We start from the raw sequence: 13,509 nt of genomic DNA, 5'->3' as shown, positions 1-13,509 counted from the left end.
GTGGAGGTTGCAGTGAGCCCAGGTCGCCCCACTGCACTCCATCCTGGGCGACAGAGTGAGACTGTCTCCAAAGAAAAAAAAGAAAGAAAAAAAAAAGAAATAGGGGGCCAGGTGAGACCCATCCCGAAGCTTTAGAATCAGCACTTGCTATTGAACAAAGTCCAGAGGTCACTCTTGTGCCTGCTAAGGACTGAAAGGCATGGCTGTAAGTCATGGAGAGGCGTGAACCCTGTCTTCCAGCTGCAGCGTGGGCCTGGACTTTCTCCTGGAAGGTGGGGCCAGGCAGGCTGTACCTGACTGTTCCTCTCTCCACAGTGTCTGCTGCAGAGACCATGTCTGCCAACGGGGCAGAGGCTGATGGCAGCACCCAGGTGACAGCGGAAGAACCGGTACAGCAGGTGAGGAAGGGACGGGACCAGGGACTGTCCCGACCCTGTGATTCCTGTGCAACGAGGCTTCCCACACCAGAGTGCCCTGGCAGGGAGCCAGGGATCTGCCGACAGCTCACGGAGCCAGAGGGATTTATTCCTCAGTGGGGTATGGACCACTCACTGGTGTCCGCAGTTGGGAGGGGGAATCTCAAAGGCCCTTGGAGGGCCTGAGGGAGCAGGGTTCTGTCTGAAACTACCTGCCCTCCCCAACCCCTGAGCCAAATCATCCTCACCTCTGAAGGCTGTCTCAGGGACCTCCCAGGAGGCCAGTTTCTATTCCAGATCTCTCATCCTCAGGTTATTTTATTTTATATATATATTTTTGAGATGGAGTCTTGCTGTGTCGCCCAGCCTGGAGTGCAGTGGTGACATCTCGGCTCACTGCAAACTCTGCCTCCCGGGTTCAAGCGATTCTCCTGCCTCAGCCTCCCAAGTAGCTGGGGTAACAGGCATGTGCCACCACGCCCGGCTAATTTTTGTATTTTTAGTAGAGACGGAGTTTCACCACGTTGGCCAGGCTAGTCTCGAACTCCTGACCCGAAGTGACCCGCCCGCCTCGGTCTCCCAAAGTGCTCGGATTACAGGCGTGAGCCACTGCGCCTGGCCCCAAAAATAATTAAAATTAAAAAATCAAGTGGTGCGCTGGATGTGACCTATGGGCTATGGTCTGCAGCCCCCAGTTTAGACCCTAACTGCCATGAGAATGGGACTCTTGTCCCTTATCCCCACCTGGCACATCGCTGGGATAAAGTGCAGGCTCACGTAAATAAGCTGTGTTAAAGGAAGCACGTGGGCCGGGCGCGGTGGCTCATGCCTGTAATCCCAGCACTTTGGGAGGCTGAGGTGGGCGAATCACGAGGTCAGGAGTTCAAGACCAGCCTGGCCAACATGGTGAAACCCTGTCTCTACTAAAAATACAAAAAAATTAGCTGGGCATGGTGGCACCTGTAATCCCAGCTACTCAGGAGGATGACGCAGGAGAATTGCTTGAACCTGGAAGGTGGAGGTTGCAGTGAGACGAGATCGCGCCAGTGCATTCCAGCCCAGGCAACAGTGCAAGACTCGTTTCAAAAATAAAATAAAAATAAAGGAAGCACATGGTGAAATCCCAAGGTTCCTGGCTTGTGCAACCACCTGGATGCAAAGTGTGGGTAAACTGAGCCGTTTCACTGACCAGGAGTGAGAGCAAAACTGCAGGGCACCCTGAGTTTCCGGCTGAGCTCCCCATCCTCCTCCGCCCGGTTTGCCTGAGCCACTTTTCTCCCGTAGCCCAGTGTGGTGGACCGTGTGGCCAGCATGCCTCTGATCAGCTCCACCTGCGACATGGTGTCCGCAGCCTATGCGTCCACGAAGGAGAGCTATCCGCATGTCAAGACCGTCTGCGACGCGGCAGAGAAGGGAGTGAGGACTCTCACGGCGGCCGCTGTCAGCGGGGCTCAGCCGATCCTCTCCAAGCTGGAGCCCCAGAGTGGGTGAAGTCCCAGGGGGCACTGAATCCCCCTCCTGGCCATTTCCCTGGGTGGGGAGTAGAGGGGTCTACCCAGCTCTTGGTCCTGTCCGCCTGAACCATTACTAGGTGACCTTCCAACAGTCACATTTGTGTCTTAGTTAATTTTTTTTGGCAGTTGCATCAGCCAGCGAATACGCCCACAGGGGGCTGGACAAGTTGGAGGAGAACCTCCCCATCCTGCAGCAGCCCACGGAGAAGGTAACGATGTCCGTCCTTGGGGGCTCTGTCGACACAGGGACCTACCTGGGTGTGGAGTGCGCTGGTCCCAGCTTAACTAGACAAGCTTGATGGCATCCTCCCTGCTCCCTCTCCTGTCAGTTCCCATCCCCACCCCGAATCCACTCCCCACAGGGCAGCTGGAGGAATAATTGCAAAGCCAGCCAGATTACAGGCGCCTGCCACCATGCCCAGCTAGTTTTTGTATTTTTAGTAGAGATGGGGTTTCACCATGTTGGCCAGGCTGGTCTCGAACTCCTGAACTCAGGTGATCCAGCTGCCTCGGCGTCCCAAAGTGCTGGGATTATAGGAATGAGCCACGGTGCCCAGCCCACTTGTTTTTATAATAAAGTTTTATTGGCACACAGCCATGCCCATTTATTTACATATTGTCTATGACTGCTTTCACCCTACAATGGCAAGGTTGAGTAGTTGTGACAGAGACTGTGACCCACAGTACTGAAAATCTTAGTTATGTGGCCCTTTACACAGAATGTTGCCACCCCCATAACTATTGTATTAGTCAGAAAAGGCTGGAGGCAGGAAAGTCAAAACATCAAAACACCATGTTCCTGGCCGGGCGCAGTGGCTCATGCCTGTAATCCCAGCACTTTGGGAGGCCAAGGCGGGAGGATCACCTGAGGTTGGGAGTTCAAGATCAGCCTGACCAACATTGAGAAACCCCCTCCCTACTAAAAATACAAAATTAGCTGGGTGTGGTGGCGGATGCCTGTAATCCCAGCTACTCAGGAGGCTGAGGCAGGAGAATTGCTTGAACCCTGGAGGCAGAGGTTGCGGTGATCCGAAATCGCGCCATTTGCACTCTAGCCTGGGCAACAAGAGTGAAACTCCATCTCAAAAAAAAACAAAAACAAAAAAACACCATATTCTGGCCAGGCGCGTTGGCTCATGCCTGTAATCCCAGTACTTTGGGAGGCCGAGGTGGGCAGATCACAAGGTCAGGAGATCGAGACCATCCTGGCAAACACGGTGAAACCCCATCTCTACTAAAACTACAAAAAAAAAAAAATTAGCTTGGCATGGTGGCATGCGCCTGTAGTCCCAGTTACTCGGGAGGCTGAGGCAGGAGAATCCCTTGAACCCTGGAGACAGAGGTTGCAGTGAGCCGAGATCGTGCCACTACACTCTAGCCTGGGTGACAGTGCGAGACTCTGTCCCAAAAACAACAAAACAAACAAACAAAAAAAACACCATGTTCCAAACTGTGTCCTGCCACTCAGCAGCTGGGTGGCCCTCACACAAGTTACTTTGCCTCTGTGGGCCTCACTTTTTTTTTTTTGGGACAGGGTCTTGCTCTGTCGCCAGGCTGGAGTGCAGTGGTGCAATCTCGGCTCACTGCAACCTCCACCTCTGGGTTGCAGCGATTCTCCTGCCTCAGGCTCCTGAGTAGCTGGGGTTACAGACATCCGCCACCACGCCTAGCTAATTTTTATATTTTTAGTAGACACGGGGTTTCACCAAGTTGGCCAGGATGGTCTTGATCTCTTGACCTCGTCATCCGCCCGCCTTGGCCTCCCAAAGTGCTGGGATTACAGGCGTGAGCCACTGTGGCCAGCACCCTCTTTTTTTTTTAAGATGGAGTTTCGCTCTTGTTGCCCAGGCTGTAGTGTACTGGTGCGGTTTCAGCTCACTGCAACCTCTGCCTCCCGGGTTCAAGCGATTCTCCCGCCTCAGCCTCCCGAGTGGCTGGGATTACAGACATGCGCCACCACACCTGGCCAATTTTTGTATTTGTAGTAGAGATGGGGTTTCACCATGTTGGTCAGGCTGGTCTCGAACTCCCTACCTCAGGTGATCCACCTGCCTTGGCCTCCCAAAGTGTTGGGATTACAGACATGAGCCACCACGCCTAGCCTGGGCCCCACTTTCTTTTCTACAGAATGGCGATGCTGACCTGGGGTCAACACCTGAAGGCCTAGAACGGGGCATGGCTTGTATCAAATGTTGACTCTTAACATTAAAAAAAAAAAAATTTTTTTTTTGAGACAGGTTCTCACTGTGTCACCCAGGGTGGGGTGCAGTAGTATGGTCATGGCTCACTGCAGCCTTGAACTCCTGGGCTCAAGTGATCCTCCCATCTCAGCTTCCCAAGTAGCTAGGACCACAGGCATGCACCACCATGCCTGGCTATTTTTAATTTTTTGTAGAGACGAGTTTTCACCATGTTGCCCAGGCTGTTCTCAAACTCCTGGGCTCAACAGATCCTCCTGCCTCAGCCTCCTGAGGAGCTAGGACTATAGGTGCATCCACCATACCTGGCTAATTTTTGTACTTTTTGTCAAGACGGAGTCTTGCCATATCGCCCAGGCTGGTCTCCAACTCTTGGGCTCAAGCAGTCCTCCCGCCTCCGTCTCACAAAGTGCTAGAATTATAGGAGTGTGCCACTGTGCCCTACCTCAGTTTCCCTTAATCACTGCTTTTTAAAGACTGTGTCTCCAAAAACAGTCACATTCTTACCCCTGGGGATGAGGACTTCAACATATGAATTTGAGGTTGAGGGAGCCACAATTCAACCTATAACAGCCTGGGATGAAGAAATTAGGCACAGACCAGGCACGGTGGCTCATGCCTTAATCCCAGCACTTTGGGAGGCCGAAGCGGGCAGATCACTTGAGGTCAGGAGTTCGAGACCAGCCTGGCCAACATGGTGAAACCCCATGTCTGCTAAAAATACAAAAATTAGCCAGGCATGGTGGTGAGTGCCTATAATCCCAGCTACTCGGGAGGCTGAGGCACGAGTATCACTTGAACCTGGGAGGCAGAGATTGAAGTGAGTCGAGATCGCGCCACTGCACTCCAGCCTGGGCAACAGAGCAAGGCTCTGTCTCACAAAAAAAAAACAAAACACCCTCCTTCACATAAGTGTGAAGCTTAATCAGTTATTGTTTGTCTCCCCAGCTGGGACCAGGGCACAGGCCGCCTGCTTTGTGGCTGTGTCCAGTGCCCAGCAGGCAGCCTGGCACAGGGTAGATGCTTATTTTTTTAGTTTTTTGAGACAGAGTGTTGCTCTTGTTGCCCAGGCTGGAGTGCAATGGTGCGATCTCAGCTCACTGCAACCTCTGCCTCCCGGGCTCAAGCGATTCTCCTGCCTCAGCCTCCCGAGTAGCTGGGATTACAGGCATGCACCACCATGCCTGGGTAATTTTGTATTTTTAGTAGAGACGGGGTTTCTCCATGTTGGTCAGGCTGGTCTTGAACTCCCAACCTCAGGTGATCTGCCCGCCTCGGCCTTCCAAAATGCTGGGATTATAGGTGTGAGCCACCACGCCCAGCAGGTAGATGCTTATTAAGTATTCAGGTGCTCCATGTCCGCTTCGGCCCAGTGGTTACAGAAGGGCCACCCTTGGGTACCACCTGCTTGTGTCTGGGTCTCTAGCATCAGAAATAGGTGCTCCCTGGGATGGAGGCAGGACAAGCCAGCCACATCCCAGCATCCTTGGACTTTCCCTGAGACCACCTGCAGGGACAGGCAGCTCATTCATCCGCTTGCTATTGAGTGCCTGCTGTATGCCGGGGGGCTGTGCTGTCCCATCATGGTCATACTTCCTCTCCTCCCATTTATGCAGAAATGGCCTTAGCTGGGAAATAGCAGAGCGGGTATCAACGTGCACCTTTTTTGTTGTTGTTGTTTTGAGACAAGGTCTTGCTCTGTAGCCCAAGCTAGAATGCAGTGGCATGATCTTGGCTCACTACAGCCTTGACCTCCTAGACTTAGGCAATCCTCCCAGCTCTCAGCCTCCTGAGAAGCTGGGACTACAGGTGTGCACCACCACACCTGGCTAATTTTTTAATTTTTTGTAGGAATGGGGTCTTGCTATATTGCCCAGGCTGGTCTCAAACTCCTGGGCTAGCCGGGCACGGTGGCTCACGCCTGTAATCGCAGCACTTTGGGAGGCCGAAGCGGGCGGATCACGAGATCAGAACAACAGAGCGAGACTCCATCTCAGAAACAAAACAAAAAACAAACTCCTGGGCTCAAGCAATCCTCCCGCCTGCCTTGGCTTCCCAAAGTGCTCGGATTACAGTTGTGAGCCACTGTGCCCAGCCATGCCTACACCTTATCAGCAAAGGCCAGTAGTGGGCTTGGCTGAGGGGGGATGGAAACTGCTGCGCTCACAGGAAGATGGGAAACGTCAACCGGGGGGGTCTCACCAAGCCCTTGCATTCCCTTTCTCTCCCACTGATACCGTGGGAGGCCAACAGTCCTTGTGTTTATAGAAGGGATAAGCTCAGGGTGAATTCTTCAAGGTTGTTGAACGGAGCAGCAGCTGGGAGCTTTTTTTTTTTTTTTTTTTTTTTTTTGAGATGGAGGCTCGCTCTGTTGCCCAGGCTGGAATGCAGTGGCGTGATCTCAGCCCACTGCAACCTCCGCCCTCTGGGTTCAAGTGATCATCCTGCCTCAGCCTCCCAAGTAGCTGGGATTACAGGCGCCCATCACCACGCCCAGCACATTTTTGTATTTTTAGTAGAGATGGGGTTCCACCATGTTGGCCAGGCTGGTCTCGAACTCCTGACCTCAGGTGATCCAGCTGCCTCGGCCTCCCAAAGTGCTGGGATTATAGGCGTGAGTCACCGTGCCCGGCAAATTTTTGTATTTTTTGTAGAGGTGAGGTCTTACTATGTTGCCCAGGCTGTTCTCACACTTCTGGGCCCAAGCGATCCTCCCACCTCAGCCTCCCAAAGTGCTGGGATGACAGTTGTGAGCCACCGTGCCTAGCCTGCTGTGAGCTCTTGACTTTTTGAGAGGCGCAATGCTCTCTCAATTCTGGGCCCTATGAGTTTTTTCCCCCTTTGTGAAGAGGTAACTTTCCCCAGTTTCTGGGGGACAGTGGTGTTGTCCGAGCTAGATTTTAATCTGGGCCAGTGTGAGAACGTGTGTGTTCACTGAGTAGTGCTGCTGTTAAAACCTGACTCTCGTCGGGGGCATTGGCTCATGCTGGTTAGCACAGTGAAACCCCGTCTCTACTAAAAATACAAAAAATTAGCCGGGCGCCTGTAGTCCCAGCTGCTGGGGAGGCTGAGGCAGGAGAACCGCTTGAACCTGGGAGGTGGAGGTTGCAGTGAGCCGAGATTGTGCCGTTGCACTCCAGCCTGGGTGACAAGAGCAAAAACTCTGTCAAAAAAACAAAAACAAAAAACTTGACTTTCATACCCTCTTCCCCCACAAAAAGACGAACTCTCATGAGTACAAGAGGGCTGAGTTTTCAGGGAAGCACCAACTTGGGTAGGAATGGGGCAGGTGTGGTTTTCAACTTTGCAGAGAGTCCTCTGCATAGAGATCTGTCTAAAGACTTAGCTTCAGCGGGACACGGTGGTTCATGTCAGTCATCCCAGCACTTTGGGAGGCCAAAGCAGGAGGACTGCTTGAGGCCAGGAGTTTGAAACCAGCCTGGCAACATGGAGAGTCCCTGTCTCTACAAAAAATTAAAAAACAAGCCGGGTGTGGTGGTGCGTACCTGTAGTCTCAGCTACTTGGGAGGCTGAGGTGGGAGAATCGCTGGAGCTGAAGAGGTCAAGGCTTCAGTGAGCTATGATTGCACCACTGCACTCCAGCCTGAGTGACAGAGTGAGACCCTGTCTCAAAAGAAAAAAAAAAAGACTTAGATTGGAGAACCGCAGGTATTGACAGGTAAGTGCTCACCGTGTGCTGGGTGGAGCCTAGTCAAAGGATTCCATGCAAAGCTTGTTTTTTTTTTTTGTTTTTTTTTCTTTGGAGACAAGAGTCTCTGTCGCCCAGGGTGGAGTGCAGTGGTGCAGTCTTGGCTCACTGCAAACTCCACCTCCTGGGTTCAAGGGATTCTCCCGCCTCAGCCTCTCGAGTAGTAAGGATTAAGATGTGCACCACTGCACCCGGCTAATTTTTCGTATTTTTTATCTCTACAAAAAATAAAAAATAAGGCTGGGTGCAGTGGCTCACGCTTGTAATTCCAGCACTTTGGGAGGCCCAGGCAGGTGGATCCCCTGACGTCAGGAGTTCAAGACCAGCCTGGCCAACATGGTGAACTCCGTCTCTACTAAAAATACAAAAATCGGCTCGGCATGGTGGCATGTGTCTGTAATCCCAGCTACTTGGGAGGCTGAGGCAGGAGAATCACTTGAACCCAGGTGGCAGATGTTGCAGTGAATCGAGATTGCACCATTGCACTCCAGCCTGGGCAACAAGAGTGAAACTCCGCCTCAAAAAAATAAATAAATAAAAAGAAAAGATAAAAAATAGCCACGAGTGGTGGTACGTGCCTGTGGTCACAGCTACTGGCTCCGGAAGCTGAGGTGGGAGGATCACTTGAGCCCAGGAGGTGGAGTTTGCAGTTAGACGAGATTGTGCCACTGCACTCCAGCCTGGGTGACAGAGAGAGACTCCATCTCAAAAAAAAAAAATTAAATTAAATTAAAACAAAAAAACAGGCAGGGTGCAGTGGCTCATGCCTGCAATCCCAGCACTTTGGGAGGCCAAGGTGGGCGGATCACTTTAGGTCAAGAGTTTGAGACCAGCCTGAGCAAGATGGTGAAACCCCATCTCTACTAAAAATACAAAATTAGTCGGGCGTGGTGGCGCATGCTTGTAATCCCAGCTACTTGGAAGGTTGAGGCAAGAGAATCGCTTGAACCCAGGAGGCGGAGGTTGCAGTGAGCCGAGATCACACAATTGCACTCCAGCCTGGGCAACAAGGGTGAAACTCCATCTCAACAACAACTAAAAACAATTAGCCAGGCATGGTGGCAGGCACCTGTAATCCCAGCTACTTAGGATGCTGGGGCAGGACAACTGCTTGAACCCAGGAGACAGAGGTTGCAGTGATCTGAGATGGTGTCACTGCACTCCAGCCTGGGCAACAGAGCAAGACCCTGTCTCCAAAAAAAAAAAAAAAAAAAGAAACGAGGCACAGGGAGGTAGAGTGACTTGCCTGAAGCCACACAGCTGAGAAGTAGCAAGCTAAGGACGGAGCCTAGGTAGTCTGGCTGCAGAGTATGAGGTCATGCCCACGACTCCAGACTCAGGGTCACCTGGGGGATGGCGCTCCCTGCCTCGGTCTCCCTGGAAGTTGGGGTGCAGGGGAGGGGTGCCCACGTACAGAGGGAAGATGGAGATGCCGGGGTCACCCGGGGGATGGTGCTCCCGGCCTCCGTCTCCCTGGGAGTTGGGGTGCAGGGGAGGGGTGCCCAGGTACGGAGGGAAGGCAGCAATGCTGGGGTCACCTGGGGGATGGTGCTCCCCACCTCAGTCTCCTTGGAAGTTGGGGTGCAGGGGAGGGGTGCCCAGATATGGAGGGAAGGCAGAGATGCTGATGCTGTTGCCTCTCCTAGGTCCTGGCGGACACCAAGGAGCTTGTATCGTCCAAGGTGTCGGGGGCCCGAGAGATGGTGTCTAGCGCCAAGGACACGGTGGCCACCCGAGTATCGGAGGCGGTGGATGCGACCTGCGGTGCTGTGCAGAGCGGCGTGGACAAGACAAAGTCTGTAGTGACGGGCGGTGTCCAATCGGTCATGGGCTCCCGCGTGGGCCAGATGGTGCTGAGTGGGGTCGACACGGTACTGGGGAAGTCGGAGGAGTGGGTGGACAACCACTTGCCCCTTACAGATGCCGAACTGGGTAAGTGTGGCCAGCGGGCTGCTCTGGGACCCCTCCCCAGGCCCCATGACCGGAAGCTGCTGTCAGCCTCCTGGAGTCTGTGCCTCATTGCCACCTCGTCCCTGCCACCTCTCCCGGGCATCTTGGAATCTCATCACTAATACAGTCCCCTCTGTCCTGCTCACCAGCTCCCACCCTCACCCACCACAGTCTCCTCCCCACAGCAGCCACCAGAGGGCGCCTGTGACTACCTGAGTCAGCCCGTCCCTCCTCTGCCCATAGCCCTCCATGGACCCCACCTCCCCTGGGGTCAAAGCCCAAGTCCTCGTCACAGCCCATAAGGTCCTGCACAACCTGCCCCATCCTCTCCCTGCCCTCCTCCTCTTCCCCTTCGCTTACTCCGCTCCTGCATAAATACGTGACTAAACTTGAGATCTCACTGAACTATGACAACAATGCTGGTGTTCCTGCCAGGCCAGACATCCCACTCCAGTCATCTCGGTCATATACTCGCACTCCCTGCACTATTTATTTGATATTCTTCTTTAATTAATTAATTTATTTATTTAGAGACAGAGTCTCGCTCTGTCATCTAGGCTGGAGTGCAATGGCGTGATCTCAGCTCACTGCAACCTCTGCCTCCCGGGTTCAAGTGAGTCTCCTGCCTCATCCTCCTGAGTAGCTGGGATTACAGGCACCTGCCACCACGCAGCTAATTTTTTGTATTTTTAGTAGAGACGGGGTTTCACTATGTTGGCCAGGCTGGTCTCGAACTCTTGACCTTGTGATCTGCCCACCTCGACCTCCCCAAGTACTGGGATTACAGGCATGAGCCACCATGCCCGGCCCTTTTTTATTTGTTTGTTTTAGAGATAGAGTCTCACTCTGTTGCCCAGGCTGAAGTGCAGTGGTGCGATCATAGCTCAATGCAGCCTCAAACTCCCGGGCTGAGGCAAGCCTCCCATCTCAGCCTCCGAGTAGCTGGGACTACAAGCATACACCATCATGCCCAATTAATTTTTCTTTATTTAATTTTTTGTAAAGACGGGGTCTCCCTCTGTCATCGCGGCTGATCTAGAACTCCTTGGCTGGAGTGATCCTACTGCTTTAGCCCCACTAAGTGCCGGGATTGGGATTTTTACAAATAAGTAGCTTAGGATATAGGCAGGGCGCGGTGGCTCAGCCTGTAATCCCAGCACTTTGGTGGGCCGAGGTGGGCAGATCACTTGAAGTCAAGAGTTTGAGACAAGCCTGGCCAACATGATGAAACCCGGTCTCTACTAAAAATACAAAAATTAGGCCAGGAGCGGTGGGTCACACCTGTCATCCCAGCACTTTGGGAGGCCGAGGCAGGCAGATCACAGGGTCAGGAGATCAAGACCATCCTGGCTAACACAGTGAAACCCCATGTCTACTAAAAAAAAAAATTAGCCCGGTGTGGTGGCAGGTGCCTGTAGTCCCAGCTACTCAGGAGGCTGAGGCTGGAGAATGGCGTGAACCTGGGAGGCGGAGCTTGCAGTGAGCCGAGATCATGCCACTGCACTCCAGCCTGGGCAACAGAGCTAGACTCCGTTTCAAAAAAAAAAAAGAGTAAACATTATAAACATTAGCCAGGTATGGTGGCAGGCGTCTGTAATCCCAGCTACTTGGGAGGCAGAGGTTGGAAGATTGGGCCACTGCACTACAGCCTGGGTGACAGAGTGGGACTCCATCTCAAAAAAAAAAAAAAAAAAAAAAAAAGCATGGGTACAGTAGGAGCAGGATTAAATAAATACATGCAGCTGGGCACGGTGGCTCATGGCTGTAATCCCAGTACTTTGGGAGGCTGAGGCGGGTGGATCACCTGAGGTCGGGAGTTCGAGACCAGCCTGACCAACATAAAGAAACCCCATCTCTACTAAAAATACAAAATTAGCCGGGCATGGTGGCGCATCCCTGTAATCCCAGCTAACTTGGGAGGCTGAGGCAAGAGAATCGCTTGAATCCAGAAGGCAGAGCTTGTGTTGAGCCGAGACTGTGCCATTGCACTCCAGCCTGGGCAACAAGAGCGAAACTCCGTCTCAAAAAAAAATAAAGGCCGGGCATGGTGACTCATGCCTGTAATCCCAGCACTTTCAGAGGCTGAGGCAGCTGGATCATGGTCAGGAGTTTGAGACCAGCCTGGCCAACATGGTGAAACCCCATCACTACTAAAAATACAAAAATTAGCCAAGCATGGTGGCACGTGCCTGTAATCCCAGCTACTCAGGAGGCTAAGGCAGGAGAATCACTTGAACCCGGGAGGCGGAGGTTGCAGTGAGCTGAGATCATGCCATTGCACTCCAGCCTGGGCAACAGAGTGAGACTCTGTCTCAAATAAATAAATAAATAAATAAATAAATAAATAAATAAATACATGCATATATACATATGAACCTACGAACATGGGATGAGGCCAGGCGCGGTGGCTCACACCTGTCATCCCAGCGCTTTGGTGGGAGGATCGGTTAAGCCCAGGAGTTCCAGACCAGCCTGGACACCATAGTGAGACCCCATCTCTACAAAAAATTTAAAAATTAGCCGGGTGTGCTAGTGCACGCCTGTAGTCCCAGTTGCTATTTGGGAGCTGAGACAGGAGGATCACTTGAGCCTGGGAGTTCAAGGCTACAGTGAGCTATGATCGCACCGCTGCACTCCAGCCTGGGCAACAGAGCGAGACTGTACTTCAAAATATAAAAACCGACAAACAGATCTAAACATAGAAAAGGTACAGGAAGCCAGGTGCAATGGCTCACACCTGTAAACCTAGCACTTTGGGAGGCTGAGGTGAGCAGATTGCTTGAGTCCAGGAGTTCAAGACCAGCCTGGGCAACATAGTGAGACCCCATTTCTACAAAAAGTACAAAAATTAGCCAGGTGTCTTGCCGTAGTCCCAGCTTTATGTAGTCCCAGCTACTCGGGAGGCCAAGGTTGAAGGATAGCTTGAGGCTGGGAGGTTGAGCCTGCAGTAAGCTGAGGTCGTGCCACTGCACTCCAGCCTGGGCAACAGACCGAGACCCTGTCTTAAAAAAAAGAAGAGAAAGTACAGGAAAAATACGGTATATATGGTATTATAATCTTATGGGACCACTGTAGTATATGCGGTCCATTGTTGGCTGAAATGTCATTATTCTCTTTTTTTTTGAGACGGAGTCTCACTCTGACCCAGGCTGGAGTGCAGTGGTGTGATCTCGGCTCACTGCAGCCTCCACCTCCTGGGTTCAAGCGATTCTCCTGCCTCAGCCTCCCAAGTAGCTGAGATAACAGGCTAGTGCCATCACACCTGGCTAATTTTTGTATTTTTAGTAGAGATGGGGTAGTGCCATGTTGGCCAGGCTAGTCTTGAACTCCTGACCTCAAGTGATCTGCCCGCCTTGGCCTCCCAAAGGGCTGGCATTACTGGCATGAGCCACTGCGCCCGGCCTACGGTATTATAATCTTATGGGACCTCTGTAGTATATGTGATGTATTGCTGGCTCGAATGCTGTTATTCTCTGCAGGACTGCATAATGAACATTCAGGGCTATATTCACAGGTTGTCCAAGGCAGGTCTGGCCTGCAGGCCATAGCTTGAGACCCTCCTGCTAGTCTAAGGTCTCTGATTCCTGTGAGGTTGAATTTTCCTTATCCCCATTTTGCAGATAGAGAAAACCAAAGCAGAATCCCTTGCTCCCAGGCCTTCGAGGTTTATAAGAAGTAGAACTGGGGTATAAACTGGACAGCATGGCCGGGCGTGGTGGCTC

The 13,509-nt window shown here is 52.4% G+C and overlaps 1 protein-coding gene across 1 annotated transcript in view; it reads left to right on the top strand.

Annotated features, from left to right (window-relative positions):
- Nucleotides 1-13,509, top strand: part of PLIN3 (perilipin 3) — a 30,106-nt gene that overhangs the window by 6,590 nt on the left and 10,007 nt on the right. Inside the window, exons 2-5 of the mRNA XM_024238308.3 lie at nt 316-398; nt 1,701-1,899; nt 2,057-2,139; nt 9,484-9,769. Of these exons, the coding sequence (XP_024094076.3) occupies nt 333-398; nt 1,701-1,899; nt 2,057-2,139; nt 9,484-9,769 (634 nt within the window). The 5' untranslated portion in view covers nt 316-332. The remainder of the gene's footprint in view (nt 1-315; nt 399-1,700; nt 1,900-2,056; nt 2,140-9,483; nt 9,770-13,509) is intronic.

This window comes from Pongo abelii, chromosome 20 (assembly GCF_028885655.2).
Source record: "Pongo abelii isolate AG06213 chromosome 20, NHGRI_mPonAbe1-v2.0_pri, whole genome shotgun sequence".
In the NCBI taxonomy this organism is placed as follows: Eukaryota; Metazoa; Chordata; class Mammalia; order Primates; family Hominidae; genus Pongo; species Pongo abelii.
Note: the sequence above shows the minus strand (reverse complement) of the source record. Positions and strands in the feature narration are given on the sequence as shown.